At 47.3% G+C, this 21,010-nt stretch overlaps 2 protein-coding genes across 4 annotated transcripts; one reads left to right on the top strand and one right to left on the bottom strand.

The window, feature by feature from the left end:
- Window positions 1-1,046: 1,046 nt before the first annotated feature.
- On the top strand, window positions 1,047-7,060 carry LOC140662297 (E3 ubiquitin-protein ligase RNF113A-like). The gene is made up of 10 exons (XM_072885604.1): window positions 1,047-1,180; window positions 1,483-1,559; window positions 1,683-1,787; window positions 3,197-3,304; window positions 3,581-3,690; window positions 3,896-4,002; window positions 4,585-4,674; window positions 5,567-5,660; window positions 6,304-6,410; window positions 6,919-7,060. The coding sequence occupies exons 1-10, from the start codon at window positions 1,081-1,083 to the stop codon at window positions 6,993-6,995; spliced, it is 975 nt and encodes a 324-aa protein (XP_072741705.1). The 5' UTR covers window positions 1,047-1,080; the 3' UTR covers window positions 6,996-7,060.
- Window positions 7,061-8,136: 1,076 nt separating this feature from the next.
- On the bottom strand, window positions 8,137-20,706 carry STRADA (STE20 related adaptor alpha). Of its 3 annotated transcripts, XM_072885600.1 has the most exons (13): window positions 20,585-20,706; window positions 20,368-20,452; window positions 19,029-19,086; window positions 18,126-18,154; window positions 14,410-14,512; window positions 13,767-13,888; window positions 13,529-13,637; window positions 13,287-13,410; window positions 12,209-12,380; window positions 11,439-11,543; window positions 11,033-11,274; window positions 10,301-10,343; window positions 8,137-9,612 (listed from the first exon to the last, which is right to left on the bottom strand). In XM_072885600.1, exons 2-13 carry the CDS (start codon window positions 20,401-20,403, stop codon window positions 9,460-9,462), a joined length of 1,296 nt encoding a protein of 431 aa, XP_072741701.1. In that variant the 5' UTR covers window positions 20,404-20,452; window positions 20,585-20,706; the 3' UTR covers window positions 8,137-9,459. The 3 variants fall into 3 exon arrangements, with proteins under 3 accessions (XP_072741701.1, XP_072741699.1, XP_072741698.1); XM_072885598.1 differs by lacking the exons at window positions 18,126-18,154; window positions 20,585-20,706; XM_072885597.1 differs by lacking the exons at window positions 18,126-18,154; window positions 20,585-20,706 and having other exon boundaries at window positions 20,392-20,452.
- Between the last annotated feature and the right edge of the window lie 304 nt (window positions 20,707-21,010).

Raw genomic sequence — 21,010 nt, 5'->3', positions numbered from 1 at the left:
CATAAATGCACTGGCAAATGGGTCCTGTCTTCAGGCCTGCTCTGCCTCCCTTTCCCACGGCATCGCCCCACGGGGACGGGGTCTGGAGGAGGAGAGGGCTGGGAGCTCATCCTGGCACCCACCCGTGGGGGATGCAGGGTGGGTGCAGAGCTGGGGCCGGAGCCCACGTCCCATGGGAGCTCCTCTGGCACCAGAGTCCTTCCCGCAGCCGCTGTGCCCGCTGCGAGAAACGCTGCAGGTCCCCTCCCCGTACGTGCACAGGCACACGCGTGCACACGCGTGTGTATGTATGTGGGCATACGCATGCGGGCATGCACATATATGCTCATACAGGCACATGTGCACATGCATGCACACCCACACGCATGCGTACATACCCGCGCGTGCACACACACGCGCACGCTAGCACGCTCATGCACTCTCACGTGTGCACGCCCACGCCCACACACCTGCGCACACGCATGCACACATGCAGGCGTGTGCACGCACACGGACACACGCACGCGTTCACGCCCCGTGCACACGCTCCCGCCCGCGCAGACCGGCCCGCGGGCCGTGCCGGGGCGCGCAGCCCGCGCAGGGGCTGGGGTCCGCCCGCCTCGGGGGCCCGGGGGGCTGCTGGGGCTCAGCGCCTTTTCCCGTTGCTATGGCGACGTGGAAGGCCCCAGCGCCCCGCCGGGCCTGGAGGAGACGGAGCGGGAACGGAGATGGGAACGGGGGGGCCCGCGGCCCTCGCCCCTCGCTGCGCCCGCCCCGCTGCCGGGCTCAGAGGCCGGGGGCAGGAGCCGGGGGGCCGGAGGGGCCGGCCCGGGCCGGGGGGGGGGCGCCGGGGGGGGACAGGGAGCGCAGAGGGGAGAGGGGAGCGGCCCAGGGGTGCCCCGAGGGCCTTCGGCAGCCCCCGGCCCCCCCGCTCCCTCCCCCGCCGGCAGGGGGCGCCCTCCCGTGGGGGCGCCGCTCTCCCCGGGGCCCCGCCCCTCCGCTCGGCGTGCCCAGTCCTCCTCTCCCGCAGGGGGCGCTGCGCTGCGCGGGGCCGCCTCCGGCGCCGCTCTAGCCGCCGGCGGCAGTGGCCGGCGGCGCAAGATGGCGGACGAGGGCACTGTTTGCAGCTTCGTTTTCAAGAAGCGGGGCCTGGCGGCGGGCAGGGGCCGGCGCAAGCGGCCCAGCAGCGACCAGGAGCAGGGTGAGGGCTGGCGGGGGCTCGCGGAGGGCCTCGGGAGGGCGCTCGGAGCCAGGGCCGTTACGATACCCTGGGGAGGCGAAGGAGGGCCTGGTGCCACCCTGGAGCGCTGGACCACACGGAGGGGCCTCGCTGCCCTCCCCAGCCGTACCGATGTGCCATCGTCCTCGGGCCTTCCGCCGGCCTCCCGCACCTTCCCGTGGGCGTCCCCAGCCCGCGGGAGGGGGGAGGCTGCCAGCAGAGCCTGTGCTTGGGCTGGGGTCCTGCCCCCAGGCGCACCCTTACCCCTGGGCTTTACCTCTCAGAGAGCAGCGGTGAAGAGGGCAGCACGGTGGTGCGGAAGGAGCGGCGGCGGGAGACCCTCAACCCCATGATCCAGAAGGTAAGGGTGTCACAGCAGGGCACTGCTCCATCCGAGGTGCATCTGCAGTGGCCTGCCAAGCTCAAGCGAGACACAGTGTTGGAGCCTTCCGTCCTTCATACCTGCTGTCTTCTTGCCCCTCAGACCAGGAGATGCATGAAGGAGAGGCCTGCGTACGCACTGAGCAGCAGTGACGATGAGGATCCATCAAAGGAGATTGGAGTCACTTACAAATCGACCAGGTCGGCGGTAAGGACTGGGCAAGAATGTGGTTCTGGGGTATCAGGTCGGGGGGACTGGCAGATCCTGCACTTGATAGAGAGAATTTGCCTCTGCAAATATGGGATCAGCCATTCCTTCTTTTTTAGATGCTCCTCTCCATTCCTTCCCTCTTAATAGACAAGCACCTTGTGCTAGGTTTGCTCTCCTCATACCCCCTGCATCCTCAGGAGGCCATTTAAGGTTGGCCTTTCCCTCTTAGAGCTGGGAATTAAAACCCCGAGATGCCACTGGACTTGCCCAGCATCGCACAAAATTTTCAGGAGAGGGAGCACTTGAATCAGGTTTGCCCTACTGTTGGGTTCATGTTTTCAGTTTTAGACCATCTTCCTCCACAGAGAATTTCAGGTGACTTAGAAGGTGCTCCCATCTTTATCCTTGTGACTAGTGGTGGGGTAAGAGCTACAGAGAGAGGTCATTGTTTTCTTGGGATTGATGGGTGGGGTGTTCTGGGTGTCCTCTTAACATGTGGAGAGAAATCAGCTCTGAAGGTTTGGGCACAGCTCAAATTGCTCTTCCCACTGGATTTTTCTCTGAACTCTTCTCTTGATCCAGTGAAGTTTTGCCCATTACTATGAGCCTGGACAGGATATAAGTAGGATTAAAAGCAGGTATCCTCTTCAGACCTATTTCCATATTGTCTGTGCCTCTGTATAAAATGGGAGTAATGCCTAACTGTCCCCAGTCAAAGCTGCATGGTCAGATCGAGGTCTCCGTGTCACATTAGAGAATAATATGAATGTAACCTCGTGCTGTAATTATTCACCACTTTGGCTGCTGCCAAGGGGGGCAGCATATTGTTAGCCCTGCTTGCTGTAGGAGATGGGAAGGGAGCAGGAGGAGATGACAGTTCTGGGGCTCAAGAAGCTTTTGGCACATAAGTTGGATTTCGTTTTAATTGAGGTTGGCCGTAATGATTCTTCGGTTTCTGTGCAGCTGTTCCTGAAGATCTGATAAAACCTAGGAATAGATGTCTGTTCAGTCCATTAAAGAGGAATCTAAACTAGACCACTGTGTTAAAACTGGATGTAAGCCACCCACAGTGGGGTTAAAAGTTCAGACATAACATCCTGCGTGTAGGCGGGATGGTCTCATGATTGAAGTGTTGGACGTGGGAGACCTGAGTTCAGCTTCCAGCTAAGCTGAGGCTGAGTGTGAAGGAGTAAAGTAAGGACAAATGTTTCCTGCAAGCGCTAGGCTGGATCCAGCCCCTGGGGGATTTTCCCTGGCAGGTGCTAAGGGAAGGTCAAAACTGGTGGAAGGTAAAGCAGGCCATGGCCAGTAGTCACTCTGTGACCAACCCTCCAGGTAGCGAAGGAGCTCTCTGTCTCGTACACGTTTTCTCCTCATTCTTGTCACAAGTTCTTCTTGCTTTTCAGAAACCTGTTGGCCCAGAAGACATGGGAGCCACAGCAGTGTATGAACTGGACACGGAGAAGGAGAAAGATGCCCAGGCCATCTTTGAGCGCAGCCAGAAAATCCAGGAGGTGAGTCAGCCTTGCTCTGTAAGAGCTAGTGCTCTGCAGCAGCAGTACATGTGCTTTACTCATCCCCTTCTGCACACCAAGAAGAGTTTGAGTCTCTTCCTCCCTGGAAATTTGAGAAGCCAAGAGTGTAACCCTTGCAAATAGGGGAATTTCCTGGCTTTATTGGCATCTTGGTATTAAGGAAGGCAGGACTGGGAAGGGAGACTGGTGTTAGTCAGCTAATCTATGTCATGAAGCTTTCCTGATGCTTAATTGCCTTTCTTTTTGCTTTGCTAGGAGCTGAGAGGAAAGGAAGATGATAAAATTTACCGTGGTATTAACAACTACCAGAAGTATGTGAAGCCCAAGGACACATCAATGGGAAATGCCTCTTCAGGAATGGTCAGGTAGGTTGGGATTGAGCCTCAGAGGACTGGGACTACAGAGGAGCTCAGGCACCATCCCCAAAGGCACTTGTTTGGGGCTTGAACTTTGCTGTTACTGCCAGCTTCTTTCTGTCTAACGAGTCCGGTGTCTGGTTCTGACCAGGCCCCCAGGGGCCTTCTCCACTGCAGCTGCGCAGCCGGCCTGAGCCTTCTCCCACCCTTTCAGAAAAGGACCCATCCGTGCTCCAGAGCATTTGCGGGCCACGGTGCGATGGGACTACCAGCCCGACATCTGCAAGGACTACAAAGAAACTGGGTTCTGCGGCTTTGGAGGTGAGTGGATCTTGGCTGCAGCTGAACACATGCTGCGCCAGATCTGCAAAGGGATTCGGCCCAGCTTGTGAGCCCGTGTTTGTGGTGCTAAGATGTGCGCTTACTGACTTACAGGCACTTGTTTGCAGAGCTGGTGTGTGATGCTGTTGCGAAGTCGTTTTATGTAACGTTCTCGTCATTTGTGTTGGCCCTTCTGAAAGCTGGTGGCTTCTAATCAGTGGTTATAAGAATCCTGGGAGGGACACCTGGGATGTTCCAGTGGCCCACATTCCCACAGGTATTCTGGCCACTGAGGCCATGTGAGGGATGGAATTTCCTGTTGCTTGTCCCACTTCCCATGTGTGTAAATGCTGGAACTGTCGCTGTGGCACACAGAGCACGATCCTTGTGGCCTGTCAACCCTGAGAGGGATCCTGTGCCTGCTCCAGGAGCTTGGCACTGCCCTGGAGCACAGGTGGGCGGGGAAGCAATCAGGTTCACCTTCTCCTGGGCAAAGCTCAGGCTGCCCCTGAATGAGGTGTCCTGTTAACACCCTACGCTGCACAGCCTAACTGTTAATTCCCTTTTCTTTGTGCTGCTCAGACAGCTGCAAATTCCTCCACGACCGCTCGGACTACAAACATGGCTGGCAGATCGAACGGGAACTGGATGAAGGCCGGTACGGAGTCAATGGTACGGCACCACCCCTCTGCTCTCCCTCTCCCTGAGCTAATGGTGCATGAGGCTACCAGGTCCTGCCTCTTACCATGCCCTAAAGTGAACGTGACTTAGGGATATTGGATCACTAAGAATGAAATGGGTCCTTTGCTGTCTCGGAACTGCATGGGCCATGGGTTGAATTAATATTCGACAGAAAGGACTCTTTATTCCAAAGCTGTGGAACTCCCTGCTGCAGGATAACCTTAGGGCCAGTAACCACTGACAGTGCTGAGCCCATCTGCTGCTTTCAGATAACCACTGACTGCCACCAGAGAGAATTATTTCCTCTGGCTCTCTATAAAAGGATAGCACTGCTGTTGTATGGGTCCCAGCAGCGAGCTGTGTGGAGCTGGGTGAGATGTGACCATCTCCTGCCCCCCAGGTGCCCAGGAGGTGGGATGCTTCCATGCTATGTCACATCATTATTTCTCACTCACAGTGTCCATAGCTGCGGCCCAAGGCTCATGAGTGTTGCTCGTGAACCGCTGTGCAGCTGCGGGGAAGAGGGTGTTCTCTGTTTGGTTGGAGCCAAAGAGTTTGGTGGCAGCTGGTTTGGAAGAAAATCTAAAAAATAGGAGGGGGCTGGAGGATATGTCTCTTTATAGCAGTGAGTGGGCGAGGTAGAAAAGAATTTGCTCTTGTGAGATGAGCAACAAGCACGCTGGCTCATTAGACCTAATTATATCTCAGTCCCACATGTGTTACTGACATCAGCAACACCCAGATGCCAGAGCTCTATTGTTTCCAGCAGAGATTTAATCCCACCTGCTGTGCACTCTCCATATTTAATATTTCATGCCCCACGCATGGGCTGGTCTGGCTGCCTCTGCTCTTGCTCCAGTCTGGTTAACTTTCTCTTCTGCAGATGAGGAAAACTATGAGGTGAGCAGCGATGAGGAGGATATGCCTTTCAAATGCTTCATCTGCAGAAGTTCCTTCAAGAACCCCGTGGTCACCAAGTAAGTAGTTGGTTTTGGCATGAGGAGCCAAGTGTCTGCTGTCAACCCAGTTCACTAGTCATTCACTATCGAGGCAAATACAAACACCGCCCACAGGCTGGTGGGTGGGGAAATCCTCTGATAACCAAGGAGTCTTATAACTGCATCTGGAGCATCTCCTTGGAAGGGATCTCAAGCCTTTGTTGTCCAAGCACAGTTTGGATTTCCACAGATGCTGTCTCATTACATCATCTTTCCGCTTAACCTTGAGATTTTGTTTTCATGCCTTTGTTCCTCCTGGACACTGAATGGCATGCTGCATTGTGTGAGCAGAGAAACAGAAGCATGGGGAAGCCAAGAGCTTGCTGAGGGTGAGGAGCAGGCTGGGGGCAGCATGGACATCGTCGTGCTGCCAGCCCTCTCCCACCCTGCTGGCTGTCTTGCTGGGTACCTGGTGTGTGGAAGAGCTCACTGGTGGCTCTGTGCCATCACTCCGCATCAGTGAAGCAATGCTGAAACACCTTTCATGGAGACAATGCTGCAGAGGAAGCTCTGCATGCAGCTCACTTCTGCATCCCCTGGGGACCAGTAGTCAATAATTTCTAACTCCTGGACACCGTGATTGTATCTGGTGTCTTGCAGTGGCATCTCTGTCTCCGTACAGGTGTAGGCACTACTTCTGTGAGAGTTGTGCCCTCCAACACTATCGCAAGTCCCAGCGCTGCTACGTTTGTGACAAGCAAACCAATGGAGTCTTCAACCCAGCAAAAGGTAATGGGCACCTGTGGGAGAGAGGGCTTTCAATGGCAGCGTCTGGAGCAGCAAAGGCACCAGCTCCTGAGGTATCTTCTTGGTGCTGGGCCTGGCCCCAAGCTGGAGCTCACAGCTCTTGGCTGCCAGCAGAGCTTTCTTTAGCGCCAGGAGAGACTAAATCACAGCCTGGGTGGCTTCATAAGTGCAAAATGAGTGTCTGTGCTTGCCCAGATGGGGAACTTGGGGAGTGTGACTTCTGGTGAGGGCAGGGGGGGGATGTGCTGCAGGAGTGGAGGCAGCAGCTTGTGTGATGCTGTAGCTGGCAGGTCAGTAACATGCTGATGGATTCTGTGACTGTAACATCTGATGCCCTGGACTCAGCAAAGGGTGGTAGCTCCTAGCTGAGCCTGTATAGGCAAGTGATTTTCAGTAGCTGCTCTGGTTCTTGTGGAGATGGTTGTTCACAGGACCTGGGCTTTGGTGTGGGACAGCCCCTACATCTGGAGTCTCTATTCCTGTTTTTCAGAGCTCATGGCAAAATTGGAAAAACACAAAGAGGAGGAAGAGCAGCAGCATTCAGACCATGGAGAGGATCCGCAATAGCAGAGCACCCTGCTTTGTATCTATCTAGCTGAATAAAGCTTTCATGGGAGAAAAAAAGCAGCTCACAGCAGTTGCCTTGTGGCCAGTGCTTGTGTATCCAACCAGCAGCTACTAAAACAGTGCCCTGACTGTGCTGGACTCCTTGTTTGCTGCTCCTGTGAAGGCACAAGACAGAACAGGTAAGGTCAGACTCAAGAGTCATGGCTGAGTACAGCTGTCTGCTACACCATGCTGCCAGCAGGACACCCACAGCAGCCTCTGAGGGAAGGAGGTGCTGAAGACTACATTCAGTTACTTCATAACTTCTTTTTTTGACCAAGGTGCTGCTGTTTCACTCCTAACTTTGCACTGATCCTGCTTGCTTCCTGCTGCTGTGTAAGCATAAAACTATCTCTAAGTTAATTTAAGACAATAATCTTTTGAGCATGTAGCAAGCTGAAAGTGTGGAAGGGGCTAAGAAATATTAGCTTGCATTAAGTTCATCCTTCACCCTAAAAATGCTAACTCATGGGAATGCAGGCTAGAGTGCTGCAGTTATTTGTGATTTATTATAGCTCAGTGTATTCCCTCCTGTCTTTTCTGCCTACCTCTTGATTCCTAGAATTCAGGAGAGGCTTAGAACTAAGAGGTGTGTTGCCCACTGAAATCATCCCTCTTCTGTGAGGAAGGCCATCTTCTCCAAACCAAAGGTTTTATGCTGAGTGGTACTGTGCTTTTTCCTGCTCTCAGTACCAGCAATTCAGTCCCTGTCCAGGCTTGTGGGAGAGCGACAAGGATTTTTGCAAGCTGCAGACTTCATAACAAGCTAGGAAATTAAGATCTACTTACTATAATAAAATCACATCAGGAGCCAAACCTGATCCTAGGGAGAAAGTAGAGGTGGGCCTGTTGTAGCCTGCCCTTACAAACAGCCCTGCTGCGGTAGAAGGAGTGCATTCTACTGAAACTTTCAGAAAAGGCCGAGAGCAGTTGTTTGCAACTTCTTGCTTTAGTTGAAATATGTTTTTGAAACACAAAGGCAGTTGCAACTAACTGTGATGAGCTGTAGGAAAGTAAGGAAATGAGAAGAGTAAGCATGCACAGCCTCCCTGTCATGATTTGTGATCCACTCCATCATCTTGCAGAAACAGCAGACTTAAAAAACTTCAGAAATATTTTATTTTTTTTTTGGCAAAAAACTAGAGTAACAAACTTTATCTGGGTTCAAGTACAGTTTATAAACACAAGGACCTGTTGCCAGCACCACTACTCCCATCAACCACACCTACAGGACTGGATTCTCAGTGCTTCATTAAAAGAGTAGAAAGACCTCCAGCACCCACAGTCCTTGGAAAGGTCAAACTAAAAGCCTTAAATACACCTCCAAAAAACAAATACCATGGAATGGGGGGGGGGAGCTGCCACAGCAGCAGGGCAGAGTCACACAGCCGTGAATCAAGGGGAGCCACATGAGAAGCAAGCTTTTACCTGTCACTCAGTCAGGGAAGGCATAACAGCGATGGTAATGGAAGGCTGAAGATAAATTCTGTACATGATGTTCAAAGAGGAGTTGGGAGCAAGAGGATTTAGCATGGAAGTCAACTTAGTTTTCCTCTGTGCCAGGGTAAGTCACTGAGAACAAGCTGGTATGAGTGTTACACACTGTGAAACCAGCCCAGCTACCAGGAGCTCAACTAGATATGCCATGGGGATAAAAAAGCTGGTACATTGCACAGGCATACAGACTCGCTTTGGTGAGCCAGGCAGCCACGGGAGGAGAGGCTGGAATGCCCTGTCTGACCTGGAGTTCAGAGTGCTCAGCATCAAGTGAGAGGAGTCTCTTCAAAAGCTCTCACCAGAACTGGAAGAGAAGAATCCAGTGCTGCAGAGGAATGCCCAATGCAGCAAGTGTGCCCGCAATGGAATCGGGTTGTCTTCGATCTCCCATTTTCCATCACAAAGCAGTGACTAAATTTAAGAACATAATCCCTTTTATCCCCACCTTCAAAAGTTACCCTGTGACAACACTGTAACAGTAATCTGACTAGCTCTAAGAGAATGCCCAAAACTAAGAGCTGCCTGCCTCCCCTTAACTCTAAGGCACCCTTAAAAGAGAAAGATCCAAAGAGGGTAGGGACACACAGCCTTCAACTGTGATACAGGGAAGCCAGTGATTTTTAGAAACGCATAAATAGAGACTAAACAGACTCACTCAACCCATTTGAGTGATCTACCAGCTGCAAGAACTGGGGCTCTGGGCACTGCACCATCTGGAATACTCCACAGTTCCTTAGGGTTGATCCTTTTCCAGCTCAGGTCTGTCCATTTGTTTCCAGGCTACTTCCTAAGTAAACAGGCAGTTGAAGTTCCTTCCCAAGGACCTGTAAACTCTTCTATGTGTAACATTCATCACCTTATATGAACAGGACCAATAAATTACAATGTCCAGAAAGCTCCTCCAGAACCAGGTATAGGCCCTGTTTTTCTAGAATTCCCAGTCATCCACATCCAGCTGCTCAAGGTTTGATACCAGCCCAAAAATGCCACTGGGATCCTGGGGCCGTGTTCCTTCAAAATTGGTGATTGGGGTGACGGGGCGCAGAAGTTCAGGGAGTGCTTCAGAAGCACGGCGCTTGATCTGCATAGAAAGGAGAGAACTCAGCTGCTGAAATGCTTCCCCTCACTCACGCATCACAGTCAAGCAGCAGCAACATGTGGTCATGGGCAGAAAGTAAGAACACAGTAATATCCTCCGGCCTGCACCGAGAGACGGGCAGGGCTCTCGCACTACATCGTGTAACAAGAAAGTGCTTTGCGTGCAGCCTTTTCAGCAGCACTTGGGTGCTATGGTCCTGATGCTCCCCTCAGTGAAGCACCACCCTAACCCTTAGCCCAGAGCAAGCCAGACAAATCATTTCAGGGGCAGGAGAGCCTCTGCTTCTTCCCACGCCAGGGCTGGAGCTCGCCAACCTGCCACAGAGCTGTAAGCAATGCACAGGTCACCTCAGTTTGGTAAGGACCAGGTTAGGACTGCCTTGCCACAGTACTCAATAGCCTGTGGGTGAAAAACTGTTCTGGCATACAGGACAGGCAGATTTACATACTCTGCTTAGATAAGGAAGAGATGCTTTGAGAAAAGCCCATCCACCTCAGAGGACAATCTGAGGATCACCAAGCTGCACTACAATTAGTCACCAAACTAAGTTAATCCTTTCAGATCACAGGAAATTCAGCAGCTCAACATTCCCACCCTCAGGTTCAGTGACACAGCAAGGCAACAACTACAGAAAAGCCACTGTTCTTTATCTGCAGATTGAGTTCCTTACCTGCTTGAAAAAGGGATGATTAAGCAGAGTGCCTGCGCTTGGCCTGTAGAAGGAAGTTAGAATAAAGTAAGCACACAAGAAAATGCATCCGTGTTTAAAGTCTGGTAGTGGAAGAAAGAAAAGATGTGGGTCCTTCCTGCCTCTCTCATGTCTCAGCTGTAGGGTATCCCCCTTTTGTAACCAGTAGCACTATTTATTATGTTCACGTGATGTTTTATGCAAGCCGTTCAACATTCTTCTGTGCGAGTTACCTACTTGCACACCCCGACATTCGGTCAAGGGAAAGCTTCTGAACAGTGTGGTATGCTAGTGAAGTTTGTCATGGCTAACAATGACCTTACACTCACTACAGAGGAAAATGCAGTTCTTGATCACTTCCCATCGTTATTCTCTGCTGGCTGAACAGCAGACATTCGCAGTGATGGAAACTGGGTAAACAGAGTCTCACAGGGACCAGAAATTCAAGTTGTTTATTTTCCTGACGTATAGCACCACTCTATCCCCCTAAGAAGGCTGCAAAGTAATTCTTCAGGCTTTCTTATAAAAAGTGCTCAAAGTGGTAACACTGCTCTTGTTTTACATACTTGGACTGCGCTTCTCAATGTATGGAGCACATGCTCACTCCACTACGCTTTTGGAAAGAAAACTTTGAACAACCTCTGCTGGCTCACTCTGTTTAATCTGTGCTAGAATAGTGTAGGTCTGCAAAGAGCAGCTTTCACCTGGCTTTACCTGAAATCAGGGTTCCGCTGCAGGCACTGCTCTACAAAGTTATGGAAGTAGGTGGAGAAGGTCCGAAGATAAGGGTGCAGGGCTGGCTCTCCATTGGCCGCTCTCACATTGCTAATAGCCATGCTCTCGCCCATCCCATAGTTGGCACTTGAACGGGAGGTTTTCATAGTCAGCTCATCAGCAGGAATTGTGGTGGTGTCTAGCAGGCAGGGAACAGTTCCATTCAGCTTTTCCAAGAGCATCTGGAAGAGAAGGGGCATAAGCAACATCACACACAGAAAGACTAGACAGTTAAGATTTCTCATTCAGGTAGGCATGGCACTCTTCTGTCTTCACATCCCAGTGCAGCAAAGCAGTTCCACATGCCAGGATGAAGGATGAGAAAGGAATAGCTTTTAAACCTTACCTGAGTAGAAGGCATGTCTTTAAATGGTACGTGTCCATTTGCCAGCTCACAGGCTGTTATCCCTACGCTGTAAATGTCAGATTTTGCATCATAACCCTGGAGATTCTAGATGAAAAGGAAAAGAAAAATTAGTCTTGTGGACTTACATGTGATTGCACGGGCAACATGCACGATTCGATATGCAGAACAGCAAACCCAAATGATTAGAGCAGAAATAGTACAACCCACATATATAGGCTGGTTTATTGTGGCGGTGGGTTTTTTTGCTCATTGAAACACACAGTTAAGGGCAGCATTTATTTAGCTGAAGTCAGCTAGCTAGTAGGGACTGCATCCACCTTAGGCTAACTGGCATCTAATTAACACTTTGCTAATGGGAGAATCTGTAGAGGTACCTACAAGAAAACTATTTAGTCAAATAGATCAGATCAAATTCTACCCACTCGCCCTGCGCCCACCCCAAATCTGTTTCCTCTAGCCTCTCCCCTTCCTTTTCCTTGCATCTGGACAGCCTCCTCTGGAGGGAAAGAAAAGACAATGTTGTAACATGGGCTTCTCAGCAATTGCCCCTTTTGACAGGAATACAGGTTTCCCTTTGCTAGGGATCACTGGTTTTGAGGTAAAAAGGATACAGCTCATCACGAGAAAAAGTAACCCTGTGGCTTTTGTCACGTCCTCCCCTCATGGCCCCCCAACATGCCATAAGAACTCAGAAAATTATACAGAAATACCATATATCACTACAAACTAGCAGGTTTTTTTAAACACACCTGCTGCAAGACTTCAGGACTGAGCCAAGGCAGGACTTTGATGCTGTATTTGGGAAAGTCATGAACAACTTTGAGTCGCTGCCCATGGTTGATCATACTTAGATTACTTCGCAGGCCAGAGAGGTACACCTTCCCGTCTACAGAGATCAGGATATGGCTGGCTTTAACACTCCTGAAAAAAAGTGAAAATAGTCAGATTCTCTGGCCTCAGAGGAGTTATGTTCCTTACAGCTTTCCCAGGAAGACTTGGTGCGGAAGGGCACTGCCAAGGGTTTAAGGCAGGCATAGGTTAGCTGAATTTCTTTTACAGCACATACAATAAGAGTAGTAACCAATAATAACCTGGAACTTCCAGCATTTAAAATTTACTCTCGCAACAGAAGGATGTATCAGAAAAGAGGAAAAATACGCTAAGGGATAGAGACTGATTTAGAAAGAGATTAAGAAAAGTTGTAGTACTAAAGAGAAATTCATCCTTAGTGAGCACCTATGGAAAGGATAAAAGCCTACTTTTGCTGGACAGCTCAATGCACAGGGCAATACTTGATCAGCCTCCTACCAGGAGGCCGAGACTCCTAACGACCATCCTGAATGCTGTGCAAAACCACTTCTACAAACATTAATGGGACTCTATTCACCCCCTTTGCAGGTTCCCAAATAATGTTTCTGTGGCAAAGAGAAACACAGGACTAAAGGTTATGGACTCAGGACCTTCAACAGTAACAGAGCAAATCCCCCTCTCCCACACACACACTGTCAGTCTCAATTTGGAGACTATCCATAGTATCTAAACAGAGCCTTAACAAGTCAGCCCGTCAACATGAGCTGCGGTTGTGATTTTAGATACACAGTGGTCTTTGGGATAAGCTTGTTCCACAGTGACACTTTCACACAGTTTAGAAAGATCAATGATATAATTTCCCACTAGTATCAAAGTGGCTTGCTCTAACAGTAAAGTAATACAAAACTTGATAATGCGTTCTGTATCTCTTGAGTTACCCACTCTGCTCTAATGATGAGCAGTATTTCTGAGAACTTCCAACAGAAGGAAAATGGATTGCCTTTTTTTTTTAAATACCTGTGTACATAGCCCATAAGGTGGATGTAGTCAAGTGCTTTCAATACGCCTTGGAGGATATATGCAATAGCCAGTTCACTCATCCCATCCATAAAATGGGTACAGATTAAATCTTTTGCAGAACCTAAAAAGAAACAAAACACCTCTTAATTGGTCAGAAAAAAAAAAACAACAAGGATACTTCACCTCTTAAATTTCATTTCACAGAATATGATGGTCAAAGGTATTCCCTCTCCACCTACCGTAGGCCATGAAAGATGTCACTACCCATAGCTCATTGTCAGCTATGAAAGTTGCTTTGTATGGCACGATGTTAGGGTGGTTGAAGAGCTTGGAAACATGAAGTTCCCCCTAAAACAAAAAATGGTATTTTGATTCAATTCAGTAAATGCAGAAATATGAATACAGTATTGATAAGCACTGCTCTTGCTGTCTGTCCTCTCCTAAACTTGCATTATGGTATTAGTGGATTCATGTTACCTGCAAGAATGTGACCATTTCATTGGTGCAGGCCTCCAAGTTCACTCTTCTGACTGTGACATACTCTCCTGTGGGTTTATACCTGGCCAGGTTCACAACCATCAAGTCTTCAAAGCCTCTGCCTGAAAGAAAAGGCATTAAAACTTCAGCAATATTTCTGGAACCACGCACTTCTGGAGAACTCCTCCAGTCCTTGACCCTTAAATAATTTTTACACTCATTTACTGAAACTATTTTTGGCCTTGTGAAAAAGAGTCATCATTCCATCAGATACCACCTTCCTTGGCATGTATCCCATCGAGATAAATCCTCCCAGCCAGTAATATTATCCTGTCTTTAAAGTTCAGAACAGAGGTAGAAATAAAATGATTAGGCCACAGCCCCACCAAGGACAGGGACAGGTTTCAGGCTGCCTCTGCTGACTTTGTACTTCACTCAGTATCAATAACCCACCAAATGCCTCTTTCAGTTGAAAGCCTTTAGGATTGGCTTCTCATTTTTTATTAAAGTGATTTTAAAATCAAAGAGGACAGGCATCTAATGTCAAAAATAAGCAATCAATCAAGAGAAGACTAACAAATCTGCAGCAGTTATTTTCTTTGCAAAGCAGATTTCCAGTCCTCCAGCCCACTAGTAGTATTACCTATGATAGTGAGCAACTCATAACAGCTGCTGTCTGGTAGGAAGTTGCTCATGGTGTCCCTTTTAGGGGAAGAAGCTATCGACTCGGAGCTCGCCTCATTTGCCTGGGGGGGGAGGGGAAAAAAAGTCAGGTCAAAAGAAATAAAGATCACATGCTAGAAAAATCACCTGCTCCTTATGTTATCATACACCTCCAAATAATAAGACAGTACTGAATACAGAAGAGAGAATTTAATTGCTGTTAAAATAATTTAAAATAGTTATTTATCAATTGAAATCCAGGAGATGCCTCATTTCAGAAGATCCAGATATCTGTGTTTCAAAACATGTAACTGTAACAGGTAGGTTCTTAATTACTGTAAGCTAGAATTTCTTTAGGAATATTCGGATAAAGCTAATTACTATTCCCCAGGACAGCTTAAGCACTGCTTTATAACAACTACTTTTCTCCCATTAATTACAAACTTCTGTGCCACCATCCTGTTGCCTGAGCAAAGGCCAAAGGAAAGCTTGTTCATAGCACTTCTCTGCACTGGTGCAGTCAGCATTCCTGTCTGATGCTGCGGCTTCTGGTTTCCAGCTGCTCATCTGTGATAAGACCAGCGCAGCTGAAGCTGCTTAGCTGAATGGTAGAAGTGATGAACCAACTTAGCCCAAGATATGAAAATCAGACACACATGAAAAGAGAAGCTCCAAATGAAAGCAAAAACTTAACTGCAAAGCATTAGTGCTTACAGAAAAAAAAAAAAGAAAAGAAAAAGACCCCACATCACAGAGGGAAGCAGCACTCCCAAGCCTGTCAGCTTTTCTTCACTACATCTGACACAAAGCTATCTGCTTTATTTACATACACATCAATCTTTCCAAGCAGGATTTTGCAGAAGATAAACTTCAATGTTCTTGCAAGTTCCATTATAGCTTCCAACTCCCTCAAACTTCCAAAGTCACAAGGAGAGCATCCTAATGGGGAACCAAATTTATTTGGTGTCTAAGATCAGATTTAGTTATCTCAAATTTCCAGCACATTAACTCCTCCTGACATTTGGAACTGCAGCTCATTTTTTCCACCTCATTCTTCATCAACTGCAAATGCCCTTTATCAGACCTTTTCTCATGGTACATGAAGCAGAAAAGGCTTGTGCATTTTCCTAGAGTGACAGCAAATACTCTTTCTTCCATCACTGAAAGACGGAAACAACACAGTGACAGCTGAAAAAACAAGGAACTTGCTGTTCTACACTCAGTCCAGGGTAAATGTAGTGCAATGAGCACAGATGTGAATTTGCCATAAATTACCTTTGGGTCCCTAAGTATGCTTTGGGAGTAAACTAATAGTCACACTTCCCAAGTTCCACCTTTTCAACTGACTTTGAACAGCACACATTTTACCTCTCTCTGCCTACCTTTAAAATAAGTGTATTTTTGGGTTAAGGGAAAAGGCAAAGCTTAAGATTTATGAACAGTGCTATGGTATAATTTCAGCTTAAACAACTCTAGCACAGCAACTCAGTCCTGTTTCAGGATAGCTAACCCCTGAGATCTCAGCAGTCCCAAATCCTTTATTCTAGTCATAACGCTACACAGTGCTGTTCCTTGGCTGAGAATAGGCAGCAACTTTCCATTCACGATTTCAGACTTCTGTTAAAGATGCCTATCAATTCTGATCTCAATTGTATCATTCATTACTTCTTCCAGCAATTTCACACAGTCCTGTCAACAGCAAGATTGCCAGGAGAGACACACAGGCAGATGGAAACCTCTGAAGCAGAAAGGCACCACCAAGGAAATGAAAGCAGGAGGCTCTGATAAGCAGCGTTATGGAGCAATGACAGCTGGTGAAACACTGAGCAATATGTAAGTGGTTTGCTTTAATAAAGTCCACTCCAGATATAGCGTAAGCCAACAAAACAGATGCAAAAAAATTAAATTTAATCTTATTAATGGTGCAGGCTGTTTCAACAGTAATGGAAAAATACTGTAAATTCCATTTCTAAAAGTCTTCCACTACATCAGAGGTCTTCACTCACCTCTCTTCATGTTAGCAGTGACCAGTAACTGAGAGTTAATGCAAAAGGAGCTCTACCAGAAATTCATCAACATCATACAAGAGTTTAAAAAAAAAAAAGTTAAACTGAAATGTCATTTATGAAATACTGCAGAAAAGCTCCTCAATGGTTTCACACAGGACAACTTTTGGTGTATGGTCAAAAGCAAAATCAGCTGCAAAATGAAGTCACATATGACTAGCTTTATGGCATGACATTCATTAAGAGCTAGCTCTCCGCCTCGTTAATCTGATTTTAATTTGAGTTACATTTAAGGAAATTAATCTTTGAAAGGCAACTACTGTTATAAATGCCATAAGAAAATCAGTTATGTGATGCTAGCAAGGATCTGCATTTGCCAAGTGACATTTATCTGAATTAGGAAGAGGGAATGCCATTTTTGTTCTGCTGCCTTCCTCTCCACCTCCTCATTCCCTCGCTCACTTTCAGCATAAGCAACAAAAATCTTCCTCCCATCCCTCTCCCCAGATTATTTACCTTTTTCTATAGCCCTGCTGGAATAAGTAAGCTTTTATTTAGATGTAAAAATCAAAATAAGAGTCAGCAATACCCACTGCAGAGGTGACCAAACCCCAAGTGAATACTTTAACAAAAACAAAACAGATGCTAATCTCAATTTGCCTCCTGTCCAGCACATGTGTAACACGCAGCAATTTAAAAAAGGTGTGAATTTACTTGACTTTATAGAAAACATTCCATATACATCTCGTATTTTCAGCTTGCTTTGTGCCAGTAAATCACAGACACTGGCACAAAAATCAATTATAAGCAGCTTGAACTGACACAGTTATAATCAAATCACACTTAAGTCATGTTTGTAATTAGCTTAAACTAGAACAACACCTGCACACAGAAATGTTTCAATATGGTGGGGCAGGTGGGAAATCATTTAGACAAATATATTCTATCGTTAAGTTGTGTTATTCTATGAGCATTGTTCATTATGAACCAGACAGTGTGCAATCAGGGCCTGCAGAACAAAAAGCATCAAGGTAAAGTTTCCAACTGCTGCATTTTGGCTGTACATTTTTGAACAAACATTCCATGTTTGCAAGTGATTTTAGTTTTTAAGAGGCAAAGCTCTCTAAGCATGCACGGAATTGGCTCTGAAGACAACCAGACAACAGTAGGTAAGGTCACCTCAAACTGAAAGTTACATAATGCTTGGTTTTGGCGTTGGAGCCTCTACAGGCAGCTGTTGTGGCTGCTCTACAGGGCAGAGAAAGCAAATCAGAATCAATGTGTTCAGAAGGGAATACCAGTCTTGAATGGCCAACATAAAATTTTTTGGGCCTAGTTTTCAGAAGTCCCATAAACTAGCCTCTTCCTTTTACTCTAAGGGAGAGTTATAAGAGATTAGCTTCTCTGAAGAATCAGATCTAAATAATCTCAAAAAAGAGACCCTTGGGGGGCTGGGGGACGACGACACAAATACAAATCCAAGAGATTAAGTTTAAAGTTTTGACTTGTCACATATAGTTTGAAAACCACACACCAAAATCTCTGCTCCAGGGTGAAACCTGTTTCCACACTTGTAGAGCTAAATATAGAGATGAAATATATAACTAAGATAAAAAGAAAAATCAAACTTCCACAAGGAATAATCTCCATGCAATGAACCACAGCACCACAGCCTGCAAAAGTCACTTACTTTTCTCCGAGAGTCACCCGGAGGCTGCTCTGGAGTAAAGAAATTAATTGTTCACCATGTTGTGTTCAACAGATACCCATTAAAAATATAGTTGGAAAACTGAGTAAATAACCCTGCATGATACTTTTTGATACCAAATATGTACAATTTTTTTTTTTTTTTTTAGACAAAGACATTTAATTTACACACAAAGTTGCAGCACTAAAAATAATCAAACTGTAGTACAAGTATGGGAATTAAAGAGATTCAAATAGTGCTACTGTTCATCTATTCAACATAAACATAAGGTGACAATTTTTTAATTATACCTCTAAACACATTCAAAAGTGACATATCTACTTTGCTTAAATACAGAAGAAACTATCTAAAGTTTATTTAAAGTAGTGAAAATTCTTCCACTCCACCTGGAAGCTCAACATCTAGACATCTTTCCTATGCTGTCGCCACCTTCTATGTCACTGATCAAGAATTCTGCATCCTAGTGGGCAATTTTGCTCGTTAGCACAAAGCAGAACAGAAACCAATCAGCTCTCCTGCAGGCACACTGGGGAGCTATCATCAGCATTTCAAAATCCATTTTTACTCAGAAAATTATAATTAACCTTCCCAAACCCCAAATCTATCTTTTGCATAGGAAAAAAGTGGTTATGCCAAGAAATACAGAATGCAGGGTCTGAAAATAGTACTGCCATCAACCTGAAATTGATTTCCAAATAATTTGCTAGATCTTGGACACTTCCATATTAACTTTATATGGTTAGCTAGCTTGAATAACCAGATCTGGTGCTACAACCAGATTTATTCATCCCTTTTACTGTTAAGATACATATTTGCAACCAAATTAACAGACCCTGCAGCTAAAATAAAACATTTCTCACATCATCTAATGAGAGGAAAACTTACCTCCAAACAGTTCGAACTCTCTTAAGCCCTCAACAATGAACTTTTCAGACACCCACCGCTGAAAGAAAAAAAAAAAACAAACACCCAGATAATTAGTTATTCCATCTAGAGACAAGTTTATTTTCCCCCTCCCCCATAAAAAACATAAGAGAATCATAACACTTCAAGGATTCTGCTGTGCTCTGAAACTGATTAGCTGCGACATCAGAGTTACATCCTTACTTGGGACAAGGATATTCTTTTCTCGTGCCACTACGATGGCCTGCACCCAGCAACCACACAGGTGCTACTGCTTTTCCTGACCAGCATGCACTTGCAATAAAGTTAACATAATTTTAGATCATTCAAACAAAAACCTTTATACATGCACATACAGCAAAAATAATAAGCATGCTACAACTCCCTTATATAGGCTAATAAAAGTTGTTTGTTTGGGTGTAATAGGTGTACAAAAAGCTTCAACTATTTACAATGAGGTGATGTCTTAAGAGAACTTATACATTTTAGCTATATATCTATTGACTGAATGCAAAATTAGACCATAAATATTTTAAAGCTGTTGTTCTCTTCCAGAATTCATGCTTAAAATTCACAGCAAGCATTACATTGTATGGAGAAATGTTTCTACTGCTCTATTCAACTCTGTGATTCAAAGAAATATATATATATGTCACACATGATAGAATATGCAATTTTAGGCTTGCAGAGGGCTGATCATGAAGTTAGCATTAAATAAACAATCACAAACACTCCCACGTTAGAATTTGTCTACTCGGTAAAATAACTGCAAAAATTGCTTATGTTGTTTAGTGCAAGGGAAGCCAGTCCTAGAAAGCACCAACGAGTCTTTAGGTGACGATGACTCAAAACTCGTATGTAACAATACCATTTTAAGGCATTAAAAGTGGTTTTCTCGCACGAAAATACAGAATTAAACAAAGCTGTTGTGTTTATCTTTCCGAGCTGAGTGAACTTTAGAAAAAAAACACAAAGAGACACTGTCGATGGTGCGACAGGTGAGGGGTAACTTCTTCAAGAAAGGTCGGAAAGAATCAGCATTACCACACTTTTTCTTAATTGCAGCGCTCATTACAAACCCCTCACACCGCACACAAAGGAGATACAAGGGTGCAAGCAATAAATGCTTCAGCGCAGCGGTGATTTTTAACTAGCGCCTAGCTTGCACATCGATACCCTGCCGTACAATCGGCACGTTTTAATACGACTTTAAGGTGCTTTCCAGGAGGCCGGCCCCGCCGCGGCTCCCCTGCACAAGCGCAAGGCAGGCTCTACCGACACGCCGGCGTCAGAGGGAAGCTGGAAGGTGTTCAACACTCACCCTAATCCGTTCGGGTTTACTTACAAGAAAAGACATGGAATCCGCGTTTGTGTTACCACACGCAGCTCGTGAAAGGACGGGCAACCTGCAGGCACAAGAGCGGGTCACCCCCTCACGCCTCACCCCGGGACCGAGCCCCGCGCCGGGCAGCGCTCACCCGCGCTCACCCGCCCTCGCCCACCCGGGCCCCGGCAGCCCCAGGCCGGGAGGGCCCTACCGGAGCGCGGCCGGCCGGTTAAGCACCGCCCAGGGCCCGCGGCGGCCCCACAGGGAAGCGACGGCCCCCCGGCCCCTCACCCGCTCCTCAGGCTGCGGCCGCCGCTTACCGGCAGGAGACGCTGCGCGTATGACGCCAGCACGCCGCCACGTGATGCGGGCGCTCGCAGGTCGCGGCGCGTGCGTGACGTCGTCTCTGACGCTCAGGAGCGGCGGGAAGCAGCCGGCGCCATGTTGGCTCCCTCAGAAAGCGGCCGAGGCTTCGTCCTCCCGGCCCGCCCAGCCGCTCCTGTGGTACGGGGGAACGCGCCCCGCCCGCCCTCGGTGCTGCTGAGTGCCTCCACGGCCCCGTCCTTAAACGCAGGGGACACATCCTCCATCTCCCCCCACCCCGGCCTTCCGCCGGCTACGGACCCTCTCCCCCAGC

Source organism: Ciconia boyciana, chromosome 22, assembly GCF_034638445.1.
Source record: "Ciconia boyciana chromosome 22, ASM3463844v1, whole genome shotgun sequence".
In the NCBI taxonomy this organism is placed as follows: domain Eukaryota; kingdom Metazoa; phylum Chordata; class Aves; order Ciconiiformes; family Ciconiidae; genus Ciconia; species Ciconia boyciana.
This window is presented reverse-complemented; position numbering and strand designations above follow the sequence as displayed.

Coding starts and splice junctions, on each gene's coding strand:
- LOC140662297 (XM_072885604.1), top strand. CDS start 1,081: ATGGCGGACGAGGGCACTGTTTGCAGCTTCGTTTTCAAGAAGCGGGGC. Junction 3,305..3,580: donor GCAGCCAGAAAATCCAGGAG/GTGAGTCAGCCT, acceptor TTGCTTTGCTAG/GAGCTGAGAGGAAAGGAAGA. Junction 4,003..4,584: donor TGGGTTCTGCGGCTTTGGAG/GTGAGTGGATCT, acceptor TGTGCTGCTCAG/ACAGCTGCAAATTCCTCCAC.
- STRADA (XM_072885600.1), bottom strand. CDS start 20,403: ATGTCTTTTCTTGTAAGTAAACCCGAACGGATTAGG. Junction 18,155..19,028: donor AGAGTTCGAACTGTTTGGAG/GTAAGTTTTCCT, acceptor TCTTTACTCCAG/AGCAGCCTCCGGGTGACTCT. Junction 10,344..11,032: donor CAGCGGAACCCTGATTTCAG/GTAAAGCCAGGT, acceptor TTCCTTCTACAG/GCCAAGCGCAGGCACTCTGC.